At 39.2% G+C, this 25479-nt stretch overlaps 1 protein-coding gene across 1 annotated transcript in view; it reads left to right on the top strand.

The window, feature by feature from the left end:
• Positions 1-25479, top strand: part of LOC150088318 (STARD3 N-terminal-like protein) — a 115913-nt gene that overhangs the window by 44792 nt on the left and 45642 nt on the right. Inside the window, exons 5-6 of the mRNA XM_090370713.1 lie at positions 12551-12604; positions 23914-24040. Coding sequence (XP_090226839.1) covers positions 12551-12604; positions 23914-24040 — 181 coding nt within the window. The remainder of the gene's footprint in view (positions 1-12550; positions 12605-23913; positions 24041-25479) is intronic.

The raw sequence follows: 25479 nt of genomic DNA, 5'->3' as shown, positions 1-25479 counted from the left end.
CTTTAGCTAGTTAGATTAGCATTAGCATTAGTAGAGGCATTTGATGCAAGAAAACAAGCTTATGCAGCATCAGCCAAAAAAAAAAAATAAATAAATAAATAATAATAATAAATAAATAAATAAAAAATAACCACTTCACCCCTCTGTTCATTCGAAATACTTATACAGCTGAGCTTTAAACTTATTTAGGCTATCAACTTCCACGACAAGGGATGGAAGTCTATTCCACCAACCAACCACCCGCTGGCTAAAGGCGAATTTCCTCACGTCTATCCTACATCTGTCTTTTCTCAATTTGAATTTATCCTCTCTCAGGTGATTATTCTGAGCAAGAGGAAAAATCCCATCAGCATTGAGCATGCTCAAACCATTCAAGGCTTTATACACCTCTATCAGATCATCTCGCCGGTGCCTAGTCCCCAGACACTGTAATTTGCAAAACTTAAGCCTTTCTTCGTAAGAGCACCCCTTTGTTCCATTCACTAATCTTGTTGCCCTTCTCTGTACTCGTTCCAGCATCTCTACATCCTTCTTGAAATGAGGCCTCCAGACCTGTATACAGTAATACCCCGAAGTTACGCGATAGGTGGGTCCGACGAAAATCGCGTAAGTCGAATTCGCGTAAGTCGGGGTACAACTTTGCATATAAATACATATAAATTTTGCTTAATTGGGACCAAGGACTAACAAAAACACTAGTTTAGAAGAAAAATATTAATACAATTGCAGTTCTTTATACATATTAATACAAAATATGTATTAAAAAAACAAATTACTTACGTAAAAAAGTTATTTCGATGTCGATGGCTTCATAAAATCTAACAAATTCGGCTGACGACACAGCGCGTTCTTTTTTTCACGCAGAATTTCTTCTTAGCAAGCTAATAATTTTTTTTATTCCTTGCTTTGTAGCTATAACGCGTTCTTCGTTCCATGTGCTTTTCGCCGTTGCTTCATTTAGGCTGTAGCACGTGCAATATCACATGGTCTTTCATTTCGCTCAAAGCGTTTCACAATTTCATATTTTTTCTCTATCGACAGAGGCGGACTGGCCATAAGCCTTATCGGGGAAACCCCGGTGGGCCAGTGTGATTTTGGCCATAAACCATAGTATGAGGCCACTATAAATTTTCCTGGGTAAGAATTTTTGACCCAGTCCGCCTCTGTTTATCGATAATTGCTTTTCTTTTTCTCTCTGAATCTGCAGTGTCTTCACCAGGACGCTTCCTTTTCACACCTTTTAATTAAGTATTTTACTCATTTTTAGGGAATAGAGCACAATTACAAAACGAGGAGGCACGCTTGATACGCATAAACAAAGCTGCGCGCATGTAGCAACTGAATAAACAACACCATAAAGGCAGAGATACGCTATTAACACCTCACATTTCTAGGGGTTACTACCATAAAACAATAAAAATCCAGTTGCGTTTCTGCTAGTGAAATCTGTTATAAACTGGTAGTAAACTCGATCTAATTGCATTTGCGATTATACGGATAGCTGGAATTGTGTTGGTTTTTACGTTATTATGGTGAAATGTGTTTCCCCTTCACTGATATAAAAAACATATAAAAGCAGCAAAGTTGAATTTTGTTCATCTTTCGCTGTCATTCTCCGCCGTCGCACCGTATATCGATAACATATGAAAAACGACCTTGAAGATAGTGGGCGGCAGCGTTGCCAAACGAAAAAATCAAGAACCGCGTAACTCCGAGTTCGCGTAAGTCGGGGTAGCGTAAGTCGGGGTATTACTGTACAGTACTTTAGGTGTGGCCTGACCATTGCCTTATACAAGGGAATAATCACCTCCTTATCCCTGCTAGAAAAATTCCTATATATCATCGACAATACACCATGAGCTACTCTTGCAGCCCGTCTGCACTGCTCAGAAAACTTCATATCCGCCTGCACAACCACCCCCAGGTCCCTTTCATTCTCTACCACTGTCAGTGTAGTACCACAGAGTTGATATGTTGCTGTTTCCCATATGCAGTACTTTACATTTGTCAATGTTAAACTTCATTTTCCACCTCTCAGCCCATCTGCTCAACCTTTCCAGATTCTGTTGCAGTAGCATAGTGTTAGTAGTGTCCTTGACAACCCTGCCAACCTTCGTATCGTCTGCAAACTTGGACATTAAGCTTGATATACCATCATCAAAATCATTTATAAATACAGAAAACAATAATGGACCCAATACTGAACCCTGAGGGACTCCACTAATAACATTAGTCCACGATGAGCAGTGTCCATTGATTACCACTCTGTCTTCTCCCCCTCATCTACCCCTTTATCCATAGCAGCAATTTGCCTCCAATGCCACACTGCTCCAATTTGTGCAGCAATCTTCCATGTGCAACAGTTTCAAAAGCCTTTCTAAGATCCAAGTATATAATATCAAAATTATTCCCTGCATCCAGTTCTTTTGTGACTGCATCATAGTATCCAATCAAATTGGTCAGGCAAGACTTCCCCTTAACAAAACCATGCTGTGTCTGAGGTATAACTGAAGTCTTGTCTAGATGATCCTGCAGTGCTTCTTTAACCAGTGCCTCCATTAATTTTCCAGGAACAGAAGTTAAACTAACAGGTCTATAATTACTTGTGTCGCCCTTTGATCCTCCTTTGTGAATTGGGGTCACATTTGCACATCTCCAGTGCATGGGTACTTCCCCTGAGTCCAAGGAAGCTCTCATAATTATGGCTAAGGGTTTGCTTACTTCCTTTGCTGCCTCCTTTAATATAACTGGATAGATCCCATCCACCCCAGGTGCCTTTCTTGTATTTATCTTCAACAATTTCTCCTCCACTTTACTCTCAGTTATTACAAGATTATCTAGCTTACTGCCAGAGTTGAATACACCTCTGGCATTCCCCTCGCTGAATAACTCCTCATGTGTGAATGTCAATGCAAAATATTCATTTGGTTTGTTAGCTACCTGAGCAGGATCATCAACAGTTGACCCATTGATATCAAGTGGACCAATCTGATTCATTCCCTTCCTTCTAGAGTTTACATAAGTAAAGAACTCTTTGCTGTTTTTCTTTGCGTCCCTTGCCAAAGATTTCTCGTAATCTGCCTTCGCCTGCCTAACCTCCTTTGTAACTTGGTTACAGATCAACTTGTATCTATCATAGGCTTCTGTGTCACGTGTTAATTTGTATGTATCCCATGCATTTTTCTTCTCTGCCATATGTCTCATTAGTTCATCTGACATCCACTTAGGCCTAAACCTTGAACAATATTTCTTAGTTGGTATGTAAAGCCTAGTAGTTTCCAAGATAAGTTCTTTGAATGCTTCCCATTTTGAATTTGCTGTTGGTAACATCATCAGTTGCTCCCACTGTATAGAATTTAAATACTGTCTCAGTTCATCGTAGTCGCCTTTACGAAAGCAACAACCCTTCCCTTTACCCCTAATGGTAGTTACCTCTTCGAGTAAATCCCACTCCAGCACACTGTAATCACTGCCACCTAGTGGTTTATTTACCTGCAGATTCTTAATGCAAGAAGAATCACTACTAATAATCAAATCAAGAGTATTACTCCCTCCAGTTGGCCCCGAGTGCCAAGCGATAGTTCCCAAGCGATCTTTCTAGTGCGATTTTCTAGCGATTTTCCTAGGGCGAGTACTAGTGCCTGAATAATCCCTCCACCGCTCGCAACGTTACTGCTGACCGCTAGCAACGTTACTGCTTCCCTCGCTGAGCAACGTCACTGCTTTACCGCTAGCAACGTTACTGCTAACCCCTCTTGCAACGTCACTGCTATCGCTAGCAACGTACTGCTCTCTTCTTCTGCTGATCGCTTGGTCACTGATTGGCACCGCTCCTGCCTCCACGTGGCGGGGTCGGTAACCTGGGAGAAGGAATTCCCTCTTCCAGGGCTGAAAGGAGCAACGATGGATTGCGATGCATATCCACCGCTAGAACCCACGGGTTCCAGACCTGTCAACTCTGATTCAGAGCATGACTTGAATCGTCCGAAGAGACAGCGGACTGAAAAACAGAGTGCAGATATGCCAGCATTTCTAATAATGCACTCATTATCCACACAACCTGTAGGCAAGTTATCGCCATTTCTAATACAGAAATGTTTAGAATCGGTTGTTGGATCTCCTAAAATGGTGAAGCGTCTTCAATCTGGAGACCTTCTAATTGAAGCTTCGAAGCCAAGCCATTCAGAAAAATTGTTAAAATTGACAACTTTTAACAACATTCCAGTGTCAGTTACGCCACATAACACCCTGAACACCTGTAAAGGCGTCATCAGCAAATGGGACTTACTACATGTCTCTGAACAAGAAATAATACTTGAGCTTAGTGAACAAAAAGTGACTCATGCACGGAGAATCATGACTAAAAAAGATGGCAACCTACTACCAACCAGGTCCATCATTTTAACTTTCAGTACTCCGACTCTTCCATCTTGTGTCAAAGCAGGTTACCTAAATTGTAAGATACGTCCTTACATCCCAAACCCCATTCGCTGCTTTAAATGTCAAAAGTACGGTCATTCTCAAACAGCATGCCGAGGCGATGCCGTGTGTCCTCTTTGTGGTTCCAAGGAGCATTCTCAAGAAGACTGTACAGCTTCCACTCCTATCTGTCCAAACTGTAAGGAAAACCACCCTGCATTTTCTAAAGCATGTGACCTTTGGAAAACAGGAAAAAAAATCCAGAAATATAAAGTTGAACATAAAGTCACTTACCCTGAAGCAAGAAAGCAAGTGCTACTAACCATTCCTAGCCGATCATACGCATCTGTTACTAGAACCAGCCGCTCAGCTGCAACTCAAACAGATGTGTCCATAGAACCGAGAATTTCCTTTGCCACATGGGCTAAAACTGTTTTATCATGCAATAAGAAACCTACAGTCAACGAAACCAGCAATACGCCGATCAGCATCCCAACTGATGCTATCTCAACTTTATCCGAAACAACAAAATCAACTACCGTTGAAAATCAGAAAAAGGTGAAGCCACGAAATATCAACATGGAAACAGATGTCCAATCAGAGGATGACGACACAGTACTAGAGTTACATGCTAGTGATATCATGGATACAGGATGCCCAATCTTTCCCAGAAATGAAAAACCAAAATCAAGCAGACAGAAACCTCAAAAGAAACAGTCAGACCAATCTTCCTCAAACAAATCCAACCAATGAATAAATTCCTACAATGGAACTGTCGAGGATTACGCAGTAATATAGACGACCTCAGTGATTTACTCACTCAAACTAATGCAGTAGGTGCGTGCTTACAAGAAACATTTTTATCACCACACGCTTCCGTCAAAATCAAAAACTATACTATGTTTAGGCGAGACAGGGTTTCTAACTCTCCTGCTCGTGGTGGGGTAGCTATACTTGTGTAATCTACAATTCCCTCAAGACATCTCCAACTAAATACCTCCTTAGAAGTTGTAGCAGTCCGGATAGCAATGGGAATATCGTTATCACTTGCATCCATCTACATATCACCGAATTATCCTTGCTCCCAGACTGAACTGGACAGTCTCATTACGCAACTTCCACCTCCCGTCTGTTTACTTGGTGATTTCAATGGTCACCATCCATTGTGGGGATCCTTCACCATGGATGGTAGAGGCAAACTAATCGAAACAACATTCCTGGATAACCATAACCTGACTCTTTTAAACTCTGGTTCTCCAACTCATATTCAACTACCTGCTGGTACTACATCCGCCATAGACCTATCCATCTGTTCAGCATCTCTTTTTCCAAGCATGGAATGGTTAGTGCTAAATGATCCATTCCACAGTGACCATTTCCCTATCATCAGTTCAATACAAACACAGGTCATGTCATACCCTAAAGGCCGTATTTCTTGGAACTTCCAAAAAGCAGACTGGAAAACCTATTCCAGTTGTGTTATATTTGAAAAGCAATATGTACAGCAACAGAATCTTAATAACGTAACTGACCACATTACCAGCCAAGTATTATCTGCAGCAGAAATTTCCATTCCAAAATCTAACCTGCACAAGAGTGTACACCAAAATCAGTGGTGGAATGAAGAATGCTCCGAAGCAAAGCGTGATAAAAACCGAGCTTGGAATCACTTTCGTAAATTCCCAACTACCGCCAACCTAATTGTTTACAAAAAACTCAGAGCTAAAGCGAGACAGATTAGAAAAAAAGCAAAACATGAATCCTGGACTAACTTCGCCTCATCCATTACCAAAAATACTGACACTCGAATTATTTGGAAAAAAATACGCGCACTCAATGGGAAATTTCTACCGTTGCAATCACCAATAATACAATGGAATGGGCAGGAATTATCTTCCCCTAATGATATTGCAAATGTGCTATCAGAGTCTTTTTATGACATTTCCGCCTCATCCTCTTATGTGACATCCTTTCAACGCATTAAAACTAGTGAAGAACGTCAAAAATTAAATTTTCAAACTAGACTCTCACTCCCTTATAACCAGCCTTTTACTTTAGTCGAGCTGAAGGAATGCTTAAGCAAATCGTCAAATAGTGCAGCAGGACCAGACGGTATTCACTACAGTATGTTGCAGCATCTATGTGAATCTGACCTTGGCATATTATTAATATTCTTTAACCGTATCTTTTCAGAAAATACTTATCCTCTGTCCTGGCGGCATTCCTATATTTGTGCTATTCCAAAACCAGGCAAAGATCCCACTCTGGTCCAGAACTACAGACCGATATCATTAACAAGCTGTTTAGGCAAAATCTTTGAAAGGATGGTACATAAGAGGCTCATCTGGTTTCTAGATTCCCAGCATCTTCTCTCTGATCACCAATATGGCTTCCGTAAAAACAGATCCACCCTAGATTTACTTGTAAAACATGAATGCAACATACGAAATGCCTTCGTCATGAAACAGCACCTAGTGATGGTCAACCTAGATATTCACAAAGCATTCGATACTACCTGGCGCTATGGCATTATTAAAGATATGCATCAGTTGGGGCTGAGAGGCTATCTTCCTCAAATCATTCAGAACTTTTTAAAATTACGCACTTTTCAAGTCCGATATAAAAACATGCTGTCTGCAACTCACATTCAAGAAGAGGGTGTCCCGCAGGGTTCAATACTGAGTGCTACCCTATTTGCGATTCGAGTCAACAAAATATTGGAAGATCTTCCAAAAACCATTCAAATTTATATGTATGCAGATGACCTCACTATATCCTGCCAATCACAAAGTATGAATACTATCGAAAGACAGTTGCAAAATGCTCTATACAAAATAGAAACCTGGACCTTATGCAATGGATATCGTCTTGCTGAACAGAAATCCACCACTACTCACTTCTGCAAACTACGGTCACTTCATCCTGATCCTGAGCTAAAGATCAATAACATGCCAATACCTCTTACTCACACTGTCCGTTTTCTTGGCCTAGTGCTAGATAGGAAACTAAACTTTCAAGCACATGTGACCTACCTTCGGACCATCTGCTTGAAGAAATTGAACATCCTCCGGTGTGTGTCATCTATGTCGTGGGGTGCTGATCGGCATACCCTGATCCATCTCTATAGAGCTCTCATCAGGTCCCGTTTAGACTATGGCTCCCCAGTGTATGACTCTGCTAGGAAAACTATTCTAGAGCGATTGAACACGATCCAGCACAGTGCTCTCAGAGTTTCTCTAGGGGCTTTCAGAACCTCCCCAGTTCAGAGCCTTTACATTGAAGCCCACGAACCTCCCTTACATCTTCGGAGGAAAACATTGCTTTTGATGTATGCCGCAAAAATCCGCAGTCTTCCCTCTCACCCGAATTGGAGATGTCTGTACAATACCGAACGGGAGCCATTCTTCAACAGTAAACCAAATGAAAACAAACCTGCTGCACTTAGACTTAAAGAACTAACTCAAACGTGGAATATTGAAATAGGCAATATATATCAGGACATAACACCGCCTGATCCACCGTGGACAAATATCCGTGCAATTTATGATGATTATTTCCAACAGTGGGGAAAGAAAACCTTGTCTCCCTTCAATATCGCACAATTACATGAAACTCATTGTGCTTCTAATCCACAGGCCTGTAAGATCTATACTGATGGATCAAAAACTGAGACCCAAGTAGGCACTGCGGCAATCTTCCCTTCATTCACTACTTCTATCTCATTACCTGTAGAATGCAGTATCTTCACTGCAGAGCTTTATGCTATTAACTTGGCCCTAGATCACATTACTCAACTTCTGATTTCTTCTGCCTTAATATACACTGACTCGCTCAGTGCTGTCTCTGCCATAAATAGCAATACCAACTCCTTTCACCCTGTTATCAAACAAATCCATTCCAAATTACTTGTGTGCAATGAGTCAAACCAAACAGTGACATTCTGCTGGATACCAGGGCATTCTGGTATAGCAGGTAATGAAAGAGCAGATCTTGCAGCCAAACAACCAGATACCAATATTTTACAGAATTGTCAAGTTCCGTACTCCGATTTCAAACATATCATTCGTAAAGCATGTTACAATAGATGGTCACTGATCTGGAGAGGTTATCCAGGAAACAAACTATACAAAATAAAACCAGAACCAAAGCTGTGGCTCTCCAGTTTCCGGAAAAATAGACGAGAAGAAACAATTTTAGGAAGGCTAAGGATTGGGCATACACACCTCACTCACCTGTATCCTATTAAATAATGACAGTGCTCCCCAATGCACATCATGCCAAATTCAACTGACCATTCACCATTTGCTAGTTGACTGTCCCCACCTTCAAACCATCCGCTTAGGCATCTTTAAGTCAATATCTAATACACAGTCATCAGTAAATTTAATGCAGATCCTGGGAGATGATCCTAATAAAAAGGAATTATTTACTTTCTTAAGACAGATAGGAATATACCACAAAATATAGGTATTGTTTCATAGTCACCATTAGAAAGACACAATATGGCCCCAGCAGCCTATGTGTCGTTAAACTCAATAATAACAACAACAACCCTCCAGTTGCCTCCCGAACATGCTGATGTAGAAAACAATCATCCAATAAATCCACAAAAGTCTTGCTAGTGTGTGAGTGACCAGCCCCGAAATTCCAGTCAATATCTAGGAAATTAAAATCCCCCATTATACGACTCTCTGATTTACTGGTCCACTCTATTTCCCCGTACAGTTTCTTATTATACTCATCAGAGTCATTAGGCCTATAGCACACTCCTACTCTCAATTTTGATCTCCCAATGCTTATGTCACACCAAACTGACCTCAACGCTGCACTGTCCAGCAATGTCGACTGGCTTCACTTCCTTGGATTTTATGTATTTCTTAACTAATAGCATAACCCCTCCTCCCTTCCTATCCTGTCTATTCTTTCTGTAGACATTGTACTCCCCAAATTCCAGTTCTGCATTCCTTATATCTGTGTGACACCACGTCTCTGAAATCCCCACAATATCTGCCTTTGATATTTTGAGCAATACCTCAAATTCATCAAATTTATTTACTAAACTCCTAGCATTGGTGTACACGCAAGTATACATGCACCTGTTCTTTTTCTTAGCTACCCTAACACAACCTATGTGTTTATTTGTACCCCAATGATTCCCAGCAGTCTCCGAAATATCCTGCATCTTATTTTCCAGGCTGCGGCTCATTCCAATAGAAGCAGTGCAAGAATCACTTTCACCTCTGCCAGTGGGTACTGTTAATCTATTAGTCCTTGTATCCCCCAAATCTAGCAGTTTTCCAACCCACCTAACACTGCCTCGATAGCATCAGCAAACATTCTTGCACCCTTTCTATTTAAGTGTATCCCATCTCTGTAGAAGCAATCTCTCCTGTTAACAAGTACAGACCAGGCTGAAAAAAATTCTACCCCTTGAGCCTTGCACAATCTTTCCAGGGCCAAATTGATCAACAGGGCCCTCATCATATACTCCCTCCTATCGTGTCTGGGCAGAATTGCAGACACTTTCAAATTCAACCCTAATTCACGGCTTTTTTTCAACAGTGACCTGTACTTGTTAAGTAATTCCGCCGGTCTCCTACTCTTAATATCATTAATGCCAAAGAATTTCCAGGTTTACTTTGAGGTCCAAGACCCAGTTCAACATTTGAAACAGCTAGCAGATTCAGCAATTTGAAAAATTTGTGACAAGGTGGCAAAACTACTGTTCTGTCACAGATGACTGTGTTAAAGGTAAAAACACCAAAAACATGTGGCTAAGGGGAACAAAGGTCCATTGCATTGTATGGTGAACATCAGACTATTGCATTTACTTATGAATTTAAAATCTGCTATCCACAAAAACACAACAGAATATGAGAAGGCCCTCCTACTTTTTATTATTTCGAAAAAGCAAACATAGCATTAGCCATTTTTTAATTGTGATAATTTCAGTTTTCAGTCCATTCAGTGATCTGAAAACATAGCAGTAGAATTTATTTCAACTTTTGCAGATCACAGTTTTTATATATCTTGTATGGAATTTATTGTGTGTACATCATATTTTAATTTCTCCTTTATGGTGCCCCTACCTGAATAAAATAAGCACCTATATTTGGGCTTCATCTTTAGCTGCATTATGTGTGTGTTAATAGATTTGTTTACTTAGTATCTTATGTGGATTTTATATATATATATACTAAGGCGCATTTAGGGCTAGAGCCTCAAGCTGCGAACAAATTTAGACTATGTATATAAAGTGCTTAGCATCATAATACACAGCCATTTCTGAATAAACAGAAAATTTTTAAGGTGGCATCGTTTTAGGTTATATCTCATATTGTGAATACCTTCACAACGAGTTGCCATGATATTGCACTACTTCGAATAAGTAACGCTTCACCTAAGGAGAAGACTAATGTTACTTATTCTCAGATAGGTACCACCACCCAGACAGCACCGTTTCAGGGCCATTTGGCCCTTCTTCAGTGAGTGGGTAGGTACCCAAGTGATGCAATGATGGCAAAAACAGTTATGAAGTATAACTCCACAATATGAGAGATGCCTGATGGTGTATGATGTATTTAGACTAAGGCGCATTTAGGGCTAGAGCCTCAAGCTGCGAACAAATTTAGACTATGTATATAAAGTGCTTAGCATCATTGTGGATTTTGTGGAGTTATACTTCATAACTGTTTTTGCCACCATTGCATCACTTGGGTACCTACCCACTCACTGAAGAAGGGCCAAATCGCCCTGAAACGGTGCTGTCTGAGTGGTGGTACCTATCTGAGAATAAGTAACATTAGTCTTCTCCTTAGGTGAAGCGTTACTTATTCGAAGTAGTGCAATATCATGGCAACTCGTTGTGAAGGTATTCACAATATGAGATATAACCTAAAACGATGCCACCTTAAAAATTTTCTGTTTATTCAGAAATGGCTGTGTATTATGATGCTAAGCACTTTATATACATAATATATATATACTTGATCATAAGATGTTATAAACATTATTCCAGTTACAAAATTAAGATTTTCTTAAAACATTGTTTGGTGCAATTTTTTTACAAAACCTTGTCTTTGGAGCCTTTCCATAGACGTGGATGGCAGAGAAAACCTGTGATGATTGAAGAAAATACCTAGATGGATGGTAGAGGCTGACAGTTTGGGGCAAATTCAAAGGTTAGCTTGATATGAGAGGAGGGAAATGCATTTTATTTAATTTTATTATTTTTATTTACTAATACTAAATGTGAAGACCAAATTTTCTTGTTTTGTTTTTTTTTTCGGTTAATGGGTGCTCTGAATAGTGCTTTCAGAATACCACAAGATGAAATCTTATAGAAGCTTTACAACCTGCTGATCACTTTGCCTATTTCATGGGAACTCTGATTTAGTGGATGATGATTCATGGCTGTTATTGGATTATCTTTGGCGACTGGAGGCATGATTTTTAAGTTTAGTTTATCATCCTAAAAACACAAACTATTAGAGCATGGCATTTACATGTGCATGTAAATGTCATGCTCTAATAGTCTAAAATTGATACATCACAAAGTTATCTCTGTGTTAGTCTATAAGAATAGGGTGTTATTCAATGATGTGATTTACTGTTAACTTTACAGTAAATCACATCACTGAACTTAATTTACCTAACCAGATAGTGAGAATCATAAACTGGAAAAGAAATTGTTCAACTTTTGGCTACTGTTGACCCGATTGCACAAATTTCTTAATAGGCGTGGAATCAAGCATTTTATGGTATGAAATACCATAAAATAAGCATAAATTAAGCATTGAAATCATTGAGGCAAATGATGGGGCTGGTTGCAGCCAGTTTATATCTTTCTTTCACAATTGATTATATTATATAGTGCAGAGTGGGCCGTCCCAAGGGTGCAGGGGTGCACTGCACCCAGGTGGCAGTGGTCAAGGGGTGCCTGAAAACCTGAAACTTACATACAGATATAAAGAAAATTTTAAAGGGGGTGCCACATACCCTAGGGAGCCCCTGATATAGCATATCAGAAGTTATAAGCAAATGTATTTTTCAGGGTGCTTATTGTATTCTGTTGGGGCAGCATAGTGTATTTAACTTTTAATTTCAAACTAACGAGATGTTTCTCTTAAAGATTACAACAGCTGGTACTGGGATTTTTGTTATTGCTAAAGTTGTGCTGTACAATGTAAGTATATATTTGCTTTATTCTTTTGATTTCTATTAGTTCAACCTTAAGAAATTACCTTCTTTTAGATCTCGGGGTTTCTGTTTTTGTGGCATGTATGTTGATATATGATATATATCATATATAAAATATTGACACTGTAATATATCTATGCAACTGTCTCATTTTGTTGTAACTCAGAACCTGATGGACAGTGTCTCCAAATAACATGGTTAATACAATTCACACACTGTTGTAAGATATTCACTATATAAACAGATGGAATGGTCGTAGAAGTTTGGAAGATGATGTGGTATAAGGGCAGGACCACGTCCATACTTCCCCAAAAGAGATAAATCCAAGACTGTGAAAAGTAAGCTCTCAGCACCTCGGAAGCCGCCTGATGGACCCACCAAGACAAAATAATGTCTAAATTCCTACAATGGAACTGTCGTGGATTCCAGCGAAACATTGATGACATCAAGGCCCTCCTGCAAAAGCATGAGCCAATTTGCCTTTGCTTACAGGAGACATACTTGTAGGCAAACGAAAACCCTTTCTTCCACCATCGTTTGTAAGGACAGAAGTGGAGATGGACGTGCTCATGGGAATGTTGCTATTCTTCTGGGCAACGTACTCCATTTCAACCTATTTCACTCTCCACCAACATAGTAGCAGTTTGCCTTACGGTAGGTTTTTACTAACCGTCTGTTCGGTTTATTTGCCACCTATGACTAACATATCCCAGAAAGACCTTGATGATATCATTGCACATCTGCCTACTCCTGTCTTACTCCTGGGCAATTTCAGTGGACATAGCACCTTTTAGGGTAGCGCTGATGTTAAAGAAAGTTGTTGTTGTTGTTTGGTTTTTAGGAGCATTAGCAACTAAGGCCATATTGCTCCGGGATATGTGGTGGTCATTCCCTGACCTTTCCGCATCCTCCGTATTTGGTGGTGACGGGCTCGAACCCCGGTCTAATCAAAAAGCATGTGCTACGCACTGCTGCTCCTTCCCGCCTGGTTAATGAAAGATGTGTCATAGAGCATATGCTCGTTGACAATCTGACAATGACCGTTCCCTTCTAAATGTGGGAACTAATACCTTTTTCCACATGCCTTACCTGTATATTCTCTGCTAATGATCTGTCTATATGCTCCCCCTCTATTTCCTTCATTCATTTGGGAGGTAGAGGAGAACCTCTACAGAAGTGACCCCTTCCCCATGATAACCAGCCTACTTAAAGGGAGGCCGTGTCGACATTTTAGGTTACCGCGATGGAAGATTAATCAGGCTGACCTGAATGCCTTTCAACATCTGGTAGACTTTAACATGAGTACAGTCAGTCAAGAGCCTATCAATGATGCAATTGCATACATCACAGAAAAGATTGTCCATACAGCTGCAGTTTCCATTCCGAAAACATCTACTCGATTTCCAGCATTTCCAAATCCTTTGTGGAATGCTGAATGCACAGCAGCAAAAAAGACACAGAACAAAGCTTGGGGGATATTCTGATGATATCCTACCACAGCCAATCTCTTAGCCATTAAACTTGCACATGCCAAAGCACAACATATTTGTCATCAGACCCAAAAGGAATTGTCAAACTGCTATTACATCTGGGAGAAAATCTGGAAAAATGATGGGGAAATATACATCACACCCTTTATTGGTCTTGGAATATAATGGATGTGTTATTGCAGACCCAACTGCAATAGCCAATGCTCTTGGGGAGAACTTTTTTGCCATCTCATCAACATCATTGCACTCTCCTGTGTTCCTGGTCCTGAAAGACAAACAAGAAAAGCAGCCAATTAACTTCAAATTGAAAAATTGTGATCCTTATAATGGGGCATTTACCATAGAAGAATTACAAACATCATTAACTGTTACCAGACAGTTAGTGTTGCTGGACCAGATCTCAACCATTATAATATGATTAAACACCTATCAGCAAAATCCATGGGCCAACTGCCCTTTTTATATAACAGAATCTTTCTAGAAGAGCAGTTTCTGGACTCATGGCATTAAGGTAATTGTGCTTGCCTTTCCTAAGCCAGGAAAAGATCCCAAAATACCAACAAACTACCGTCCTATCGCTCTGACTAGCTGTCTGTGAAAAATTCTCAAGAGAATGGTCAATGCCCGCCTTATATGGTATTTAGAGGCAAATGGGCTCCTCTCCAGAGTACAGTGTGTCTTCCAAAGGAATACGTCCACTTTGGACCATTTAATCAGACTCGAAACTTCCATTCGAGATGTTTTTTAAGCTGAGAGCACCTGGTGTCCTTGTTCTTCGATATGGAAAAAGCGTATTTAGCATTAGCATTAGTTGAGGCATATAATGCAAGAAAGCAAGCTAATGATGTATGACAACTTGGAGATATGTAATTTTAAAAGACCTTTACAGCATCAACCTTAGAGGTCATCTCCCGGCTTTTATTAAAAGCTTTTTATCTTATTGTTCTTTCCAAGTTCATGTAGGATCTACCCTCTCTCGACCCTTTAGCCAAAAGTACGGCTTACTTAAAGGATCAGTTTTTAGTGATCCTTTTTGTCATCAAAGTGAATTCCATCACAACAACTTCCTCCCACTGCATACTGTGCCCTCTACATTGACAGATTTTAGCAAATTCTGTCAGTCCTACAACATGAGGTAATTGAGAGGCAACTGCAACATGCCATTGACCACCTTAACTCATGAGCAGAGAATAATGGATTCAGGTTCTCTCTGCAAAAGACATTTCGCATACATTTTTTCCGCAAGCACAATCTTCACCCTGAACCTGAACTGAGGCTTGGACAAAATTCTATTCCATGTAGTACCCAAGACTAGATTTTTGGGGCTCGTGATTGATAGAAAGTTTACTTTTCTACAACACATTCATAAACTACGTGCAAGGTGCATGAGAGGCTTGAATATTCTACGTGCAATTCATCTAATTCTTGGAGAACTGACCAGTTCACCTTGTTGCACCTCTGTCATGCAGTCTAAGTTAGATTACAGCTCCCAGGTATACGCATCTGCAAGAGTCAGCATACTCCGATTGTTGGATCCCATCCACTATCAGGCGATTTGTATTGCCACTGGAGCATTCTGAACATCTGTCCAGAGCCTCTATATGTTGAAGCTAATGAGCCATCATTATCACTTCGTAAGAAACAGTCGTCTCTACAGTATGCTTTGAAACTGAAATCTCTGCCAGACAATCCTACGTGGACACCCGTTTTTGAGCCACTTTGGGAAAACTTCTACAACACTAGCCGAGCTGCCAACCATCCATTTGGTATTCGTATCCAAAGGCTACTCAGAGATTTGAACATCACATTAGACAATGTTGCCCCATCACCAGGGCAACCCTTTTCGCACTGGCATGCTCGTGTCCCAGCCTGCGACTTCTCTCTTAACAGTTGAAGAAAGGACAGTACTCCATCTGCTGTCTATCTGCAGCTCTTTTGAGCACACTGATCTGAACATTCTTACTTCATGCCAGTCTTCACAGATGGCTTGAAATCAGATGTGTCTGTGGGATCTGCAGCAGAGGTGCATGCAGTTGAGCTAGCCTTGGATCATATAGAATAAAAAAATATATGGATCATAATTTATTATTTTATTTTTTTTTTTATGATGATCAGTAAAAGAGACCTCACAACATTTCTCTGGGTTGATGGCCATGCCATTATCCTTGACCCACTGGTAAATTTCATTATTAATAGTTATTAACAGTCACACCATCAAGCTGCAAACAGGCTTTGATTGTTGTAGAATGATTGGACTGACTTAAAATGGCACTTGAATATCATTACTATCAATGTTTTAGACTCCAAGGTATCAAACCCTAACCCATTGTACCCAGAAGAATGTCTGTGACAGGCCTCAGCCATTCTCACTCCAATAAGCAGACTTTATTTGTTATTAAGTTTCTCATTTCTGCTTGTTACTACTCCCTTGAGCTAGCAAAGGAGACAGTCTCAATTTTTTTTTTTCTCCAACCAATTTTTCTGTATATTATGTGTATGTGGACTTAATTTATTTTCTTAAATATTGGTATTATTGTTGTCATACTTTAAGTTGACAAAGAGAAATGTTTCAGTTGACTTTTTCAAGCTCAATTTTTAAATTTGTCATTGTTACCAACAATATCACATGTATAAGAAAGTGGGTTACTGCTGATTGTATTATGAGTCAGTCGGTCTCATGTGAGGGTTGCATGGTTTTTTTCTAACAGAAATTCAGGTTTTTCATCCAGCAAAACAGAAAATTATTATTATTATTATTATTATTATTATTATTATTGCTCATATTATTTCTCCCTGATTGGGGGTTCCACCTCGTGACGGGTATTGCTACCAAGTACACAGGGTGGTTGTTGTTATGTCTGGTGTTACTGTTGGTCGAGGAACTCTCTGACTAGCACAGGTGTTCAGGATTGCAACTTTCTGGAGTTCCTTGTAGATGTCCGCTGGGAGACCTATTGCTGCTAGGCTGTTATGTAGGGTCTTTGGCACCATACCTGTGATTGACACGATGATTGGGATGGTCGTTATTTGTTGCATATACCATATCTCTTTGATCTCCTGTCTTAGGTTCGTGTACTTACTGATTTTTTCCCCATGGGTTTACTGCAGGTTATTATTATTATTGTTGTTGCTCTTATATTATTTCTCCCTGATGGGGTTCCACTCCGTGACTGATACTACTACCAAGTACACAGGGTGGTTGTAATGTCTGGTGTTACTGTCGGTCGAGGAAATCTCTGACTATCCTACAGGTGTTCAGGATTGCGACTTTCTGGAGTTCCTTGTAGGTGTTCTCTGGGAGACCTATTGCTGCTAGGCTGCTATGTAGAGTCTAATTTTTTCCTCATGGGTTTTCCGAACATTGCTAGTGTTCGGCACCGCTATGTCAATCAGGTAGGTAGCCTTTTCCATCTTGTCCACAAGGGTTATGTCCGGTCTATTGTGAGGGATGGTCTTATCCATTGTTATGGCCCAATCCCAGTACAACTTGTGGGTTTGGGTCTCTAGTACTGCCTGGGGTTCATACTTGTAGTATAGTACACTTTCTTTGGTCAACTGGTATTTCCTTGCTAGCTTCTGATGTATTATCCTGGCTACCTGGTCATGTCTATGAGCGTATTCAGTCTGGGTGATCACCTTGCACCCCGAGGTGATGTGTTGGATCGTTTCTGAGGCCAGGTGGCATCGTCAACTTGTGTCATCTGACATTCTGGTCTCCTTTGTGATGTATTTTCTATAGTTTCTGGTGTTGATTACCTGGTCTTGGATGGCCAGCATGAATCCTTCAGTCTCGGAAGAGCACACCGCTTGTGAGCCATGCATTGGAAGCAATGGTGTCGATGTGATCTTGATGGAGGTCATTGTAGTGTCTGCCATGGAGTGTCTTCTTTGCCAATCTTTCTAACTTCGTTTCTTGTACTGTCTGGACGGGAGGAGTTTCCTCACTTAGGTTGAGTGGGGTATACCACTTATCTATCTTCATTATGGCCTGGTGGAGTGGTGCTGTGTTGTTCTCGAAATAATCTTTCAGGTTAACTATCGCTGTTTTCTGTTGTTCTGTCAGGTCTATCAGGTCCCTTTCTCCCTCTTTCCGAGGTATTGTTATTCTCTCCACTGCTGACTTCGGGTGGTGTTGGCGACTCTTAGTCATCATTGTCCTTGTCTTTCGCATGATATCTTCTAGCTCGGTGTTAGTCTAATCTATGACCCTGAATGTGTATGTTATTACTGGATCTGCATAGGTGTTTATGGCTTTAACTGTGTTCCCTCCGTTCAATTTTGCTTTCAGCAGGCTTCTGAGTCTCTGATGATATTTTTCAGTCAGGCACTTCTTGATTTCCTTGTGCTCTAACTGCTCAGCCTGCATCATCCCTAGGTATTTGTAGGTCTCTCCTTCTGTCATAGCTTCGATCTCTTTACCAGTCAGCAGCTGGTAGTTTCAGCCAACTAATTTTCCCTGGTGCAGTGTGTGGGTCTTACATTTTTCTAGACTAAATTCCATCCTGATATCCTTGCTGAATTCTTCGGTGATCCAGAGTAGTTGCTGGAGTTGCTTCTCGGTTGCCTAGTAGAGCTTGATGTCATCCATGTACATCAGGTGGGTGAGGGTGTACAGGTTCTTTCTTCCTTCTTTGAGGTTATATCCATACTTGCTGCCATTGAGTATGGTGGATAGTGGGTTGAGTGCTAGACAACCATAGTGGGCTCAGAGCATCTCCCTGAAAGATTCCTCTTCTAATGGGAATTGGCGTGGTTGTGATGTTCTCGACCTTAATGGTGGTACTCCATTTCGCCATTGTTTCTCCTAGGAAGTTTGTCACTATCGGATTGACCTTGTAGATCTTCAGAGTCTGTATTAGCCAGCTATGAGGTACAGAGTCGAAGGCCTTGCGGTAATCGATGTAGGCCGTGTATAGGTTGCGGTGCTTCTTGAAGGCTTGCTCCATAACTGCGGCATCTATGGTTAATTGCTCCTCTGCTTGCATCCTTTCTGCTGTTTGGCCATTATGTTCTGACTCTCTAAGTGGTCTGATATCTTCTTACTTATGCAGCTGGTCAGGATCTTGTACATCGTTGGGAGGCATGTGATTGGCCTCCCATTATTATTAGCTATATGGTGCAAGGAAGCCTGAAGCTTATGCTGCACCAGCCAAAAAAAAAAAAAAAAAAAAAGAAAAATTCTGAATTACTCAGAGAGAGAGAGAGAGAGAGAGAGAGAGAGAGAGAGAGAGAGAGACAGACAGACAGACAGACATAAGAAGGGGAATCACCAAGAAAGAGAAGAATGATGATATCCAGCTCAGGACCCTGGGTGTGCCAAGCCCATACTCACCAGATATGAGCCCCTGGGCTTAATCGACCACAGAACATACGCAATGCTTGCTGATGCTCCTAAAACCCAACTACAACAACAACAGAATGAAATTGCAAATAATTATTATAGAGTAACTTAACATCCCCCTCTTTGCCGACCGGGCTAGCCGAGTGGGTAAAGTACCTGCCCGGCAACCCAAAGGTCGCGGGTTCGATTCCCGCCTCGGGCTTGGATCAAAGTACTGCAAAAACCTTGGGAGGTGCAATATGGCCACAGAAGCCGATGCGCCAACAACTACCAAATCAAAAAAAAAAAAAAAAACATCCCCCTCATTGCCAAAGCTTGCCGTAATGTGTCACAGATTGCAAATTATGAATAAGTGAATATCTCAGCTTCAAATGGAATGCATATCAAACTCATATATTAAATCTTATTTTGGCCTACTGTGTTTTGCTGTGTAATCAAATTTTGGATATTTTTTAAATTGAATGCAATAGTGGCAAAGGCAAATTCTTTCTGCTCTATATATATTTATCTCCTGAACTATATTTAAGTAGTGTGTTTGCATTGCTAACATGATTTCTTGTGCAATAAACTTCTTGTGTAGGAAAAGTAATGCGAGTGAAGGTCCATGTATTTGAAATTTCTACCAGCCATCTTGCATTCAACAGAATAAACTTTTTATAACACAGGTAACATATAACACGATAGTTAGGTTCCTATAAAATCTAAATCTAAAAATATGTTGTTCGAAACCATGTTATACAGGACTAAGAACTAATACGAAAAGGGGGATTACGTTCCAAAAGCTAACAAAAGTACATCATCTTTTTATAACTATCGGAAACTTAATTTTTATTAAAATAGTAATAATTCAACAAAAGCCTTACAAACTGTGATAATATGTCAGTTAATCAATTTAACTAAACAGATTAACTGGCATAATATATCAGTTAATGTATATTCATTTAATTGTCTTCCTCTTCATTGCTGCTAAGCAAAATCTAACGAGAACATTTCATCTATTACTGAATATCTTCACCTTCTGAACTTTCTTCTGCAGCATATAGATTTCATGTATCTTCTTATACATGAAATCTCTGTAAAATATCAGATTCTGGGATTGATTGCTTTTGCATGATAGATCTTTGTAAATTGCATGGTATGGAGCTAAGCATTTTTGAAGCTCCCATTTGAACTTTGTTTTCCTTCCAGTCAAAGAATCTGCATTAAAAAAAAAAAATAAGATTCTAATTGCTTGGCTAAGTTTATGCCTTCCAATATGCTTTTTTAATGCAAAATTTGGAACTTCAGAATTTTCATATATACTGTCATCCTCTGAATTGATTTGGTTTACCTCTGACACCATTTCTACCAAATCCACTTTGCCAGCCCCTTTTCTACCAGTAATTCTTGAATATCTTCAGTAGTTTTATCATCAAAACCTCCCCTCCTACTGACTTAGCAAGTTCTATTATCGCACTGATTCTGTTTTCTGCTGGTTCAACCATATTTTATGAATGAACTGACTCTAGCCATACATTTTTTCAACATTCACGCGTTAACAGTTTTACTTCTTTGAGTGATAAAGCCGATAAAATCCACAATTGAAAAATGCTTCCACGCCTCCATCACTTCAGTAGATTCGGAATCAATTTTTTCCAAAATCCATTGTAATGATTTTCTGATATAATGAGTTTTAAAGGTAGATATAAAAGTACCGTGCCTTTATGCGATGGCTGAATTAAAGAAGTTGTATTAGGTGGTAGGAACATTACTTCAGCATTTTGGATGGCCTGGCACGTTATCCAATAGTAATAAAACTTTGAAATATAGATTTTTCCACTTTAAATAGTTATCCACAGCTGGCACAAAACAATTTAGAAACCATCCTTTAAATAAATCGGCAGTTACCCAAATTTTGCCTAATTTCTTTAGGGCTGGAATTTAATTCACAACGAAGAAATTAATCCAACACGGTTCTTAAGAACAAAGTTTAGTAAAACATACCTGGAAAACCTTAAAAACAATCAAATAAAAACCAGACTAACCTTACAAAAACCTTAAAAGTCATGAACTGCATGCCTCGAAGTTACAAATTGTTATGGTCTGAAAACAAGCACAAGTTCAATAGTGCAGAAGCTCCCTTATTTTTATTTATTTGTTTATTTATTTTTTTTGCATAACGACTAAAGTCCAGCGAGGATTCACAAAAAATAATGGAAATATTGAAAAATTGCATCCAACGTAATAGCAGAGCAAGGTTCCCCCCACACAAAAGCTCAAAAATACCTTGTTATGTATGTGGCAAGATTTGCCACAATTCTCTAACCATATTAGAGCGAAACAGTGTTGTATAAGTACCATGTTATGCAAGGATTGCTGCAATTTATCAATAGTGTTAGAGCAAAACATGATTTATTGATATCTATAGTTTGCCTTGTGCTTCCAAATCCTTTGCTATTCTACTTTTAGATTTTTACAGATGGTGACTTTTTTTGAAAGCTTCTGTTTCGGTTTTGTAATGTCTTTTACTCTTTTTATGACAGCAATGCAGAATGTTGAGGTACACTTCAGCTTTTTTGGAGGTTTTTATTTTTTGTTTTTATGTTTTTATTTTTGTTTCTCCTTAATTAATTTCTCCTTGACATTTGTATTACACATTGAAGTAATATTGTTGAAACAGTCCAATTCAGTTTGCAGATATAGTACCATATTTTAGATAGTTCTGAATGGGGCATAATGTCACAAACTCCAAAGGTAGATGCTAATTGCACTGTATATAACTAAAAAATAAGAACATAAAAATGAATAGGAATAATGAAATCGGAATTGACCCATTTGAACCAGTATTGAACCTTATCAGGAAACCCTCAGAATTAACTTCTTAATGTTTCTTTTTCTACCCTTGTGTGTGTGTACATACCTGGCTCCTTGTAGGCTCATAAATGTCAACTGGATAAAGGGATGGTTGAGTGGGAGAAGACAGAGTGGGAGGTGATCAATGGACACTGCTCATCATGGACTAATGTTATTAGTGGAGTCCCTCAGGGTTCAGTGTTGGGTCCATTTTGTTTTCTGCATTTATAAATGATATTGATGATGGTATATCAAGCTTTAATGTCCAAGTTTGCAGATGATACGAAGGTTGGCAGGGTTGTTAAGGACACTAATGACGGTACGCTGCTGCAACAGGATCTAGAAAAGTTGAGCAGATGGGCTGAGAGGTGGAAAATGAAGTTTAACATTGACAAATGTAAAGTACTACATATGGGAAGCAGTAACCCCAGAGTAACGTATCAACTCTGTGGTACTACACTGACAGTGGTAGAGAATGAAAAGGACCTGGGGGTAATTGTGCAGGCAGATATGAAGTTTTCTGAGCAGTGCAGATGGGCTGCAAGAGTAGCTCATGGTGTTTTGTCAATGATATACAGGAATTTTTCTAGCAGGGATAAGGAGGTGATTATCCCCTTGTATAAGGCAATGGTCAGGCCACACCTTGAGTACTGTATACAGGTCTGGAGGCCTCATTTTAAGAAGGATGTAGAGCTGTTGGAACGGGTACAGAGAAGGGCAACGAGATTAGTGAACAGAACAAAGGGTTGCTCTTACAAAGAAAGGCTTAAGTTTTGCAAATTGGTGTCTAGAGACTAGGCACCTGCGAGGTGATCTGATTGAGTCATATAAAGCCCTGAATGGTTTGAGCATGCTCATTGCTGATGGGATTCTTCCTCTTGCTCAGAATAATCACCTGAGAGGGCATAAATTTAAATTGAGGAAAGACAGATGTAGGATACATGTTTGGAAGTTTGCCTTTAGCCAGCAGGTAGTTGGTTGGTGGAACAGACTGCCATCCTTTGTTGTGGAAGTTGATAGCCTAAATAAATTTAAGGCTGAGCTGGACAGGTATTTGGAATGAACGGAGGGGTGAAATGGGAGCGGGTTTTTTTTTTTTGGCTCATGCTGCATAAGCTTGCTTTCTTGCATCATGTGCCTTTACTAATGCTAACTGTCTAATGACATCACATATGCAAGATCTGTATCACCAACGAAATATAACAGCATTTAGGGAGTTTCATTTTGGTATATTTGCTCCATTTAAAAACACTGTTTACAATTGTATAATGCACTGAACATTTCTGATATGAATAACTTTGCGGAGTGTAGTGAAAATTAGGTGCCATGTGTTCCTTAACGGGGTGAAACTCAACAAAAATTAAAAGGGGGGAAAAACATGACCTCTTGATTTTTATAAAATCTTGTACCAGCCACATTTCACAGAATGTGGCTGGTACAGAATGAATGAAAATTAATTTTTAAAATTGAGAAAGTAAATTAAAAAAAAATTTTAAATTGAAATTCTCTTTCAAAAAAATAATAAAATGAAAGATTGTGTGTGAAATGTTTTATTGTTGTATTTTCATGTTGTTAATTTTGTATATCTCATATGTTTTTCTTTTGTTTATATATGTGATATGTATTTTTTAGTGGATAAATTCACATTGCTCAGCATCTGTTACTCTCCTTATATGTTCGTTTATTATTTCCTGGGGAGAAGCCTGGTTTCTTCATTTTAAAGTTGTTCCTAGTGAAAGAAAAGCCTCAGTCTTAATAGGTAAGTACTTTTCAGATGAGCTGATTGATGTATTTTTTCCCTCATGATGATAAATATGTGAAATGTTGTTGGAATTATACACTATTTCTGTAGAATAAAAATTGGTAAAAATTAAAAAATTATGTATATTCACTAATTTGAATTTGATGATTGTCATACTCTTTGAATTACACACACGCACGCACACATACACACATGAAAAATCTGAATTGAAAAGGATGGTTTGGCATAGATGTGTGGAAATCTGCCTTCAGACAAAGTACTTGATTTGGAATAAATTTTCACCTAGTGTTTTTGAAGTGAGTAGTTTGAATAAATTTGAAGGAAGATTGAGCAAATTAATAAAAGGGATGAGCCAACAAAATGGGTTAATTTTTTAAAAAAAATTTTTTCTTCTTATATTGATGTCTATATGCTTGCTTCATTGCATCATTTTGCCATTATTGATACTAACAGTAACTGCTAGCCAAATGATGTTATTGTAACTGAATGGAAAGTGGAAAAGAAATTGTTAAAGCTGAAAGTAAATAAGTCATCCAGGCTGCTTGAATCTATCCCACTATATTAAAAGAAGCAGCAGAGAAGTAAAGAAAGCTATAGCCATAATTATAAGAGCATCCTTGGATTCGGGGAGGTCCATACAAACTGGGGACATTGAAATTTTTCTCCTGTTCACAAATGTGATCAGAGAGTGAGGTAAGTAATTACTGACTTCTAAGGTTGACTTCTTTACCTGGGGGGTAATGGAGTTAATGGTTAAAGAAGTAATGCAGTATCATCATGACAGGAACAAGTTATATGGTAATCACAACGCTGTTTTGTTAACAGGAAATCTTGTCTAACCAATCTGATCAACTAATGTGCATTAGTCACATAGGAACTTAGGAACTGAATGCAAAAAATAATTTTGACATCATATACTTAGATTTCAGCAAAGTTTTTGTCACTTTTCCATGTGTGAGTGAATGAGAGATTTGTTTACTTTTGCCAAGCTGATATGATTTTTATTAAAACACCGCAAACTATCCTCTCATGATCACATTATTTCACCTTTTCTAACAAATTTCAGATCACTGTAATTTTCTTTTAAATGTACAAAACAGGCAACTGGAATGGAGAGTAACATATTCCCATTGTGTAGCAGAATTCCTCTTAAGTTTATTGTCTAGCTATCAATGAAAAATCCAGATTCAGATAGATCATATGTAGCACCCAGTGCATTGATTAATCCATTTTTGACAGTATAGAATGTAAGAGATTCTTCTTTCAGATAGAAGGGAATTCTGTGTATCTTTACCAAGCAAATAAATTGCTAGGTGCCAGCAGATTTAGTCCATGAAGTTTGCTATAGACATTCTTCCAGGTAGATATGTAGTTTGGTTAATATGCTGATGCAGTTAATATTCAGGTCTAACTTGTGAGTGAAGTGAAGTTCATGA

The sequence above is a fragment of the Mastigoproctus giganteus genome, chromosome 3 (assembly GCF_048544385.1).
Source record: "Mastigoproctus giganteus isolate SK-2022 chromosome 3, ASM4854438v1, whole genome shotgun sequence".
Lineage (NCBI taxonomy): Eukaryota > Metazoa > Arthropoda > Arachnida > Uropygi > Thelyphonidae > Mastigoproctus > Mastigoproctus giganteus.
The sequence above is the reverse complement of the archived record's forward strand: the minus strand, read 5'-3'. Positions and strand labels throughout refer to the sequence as shown.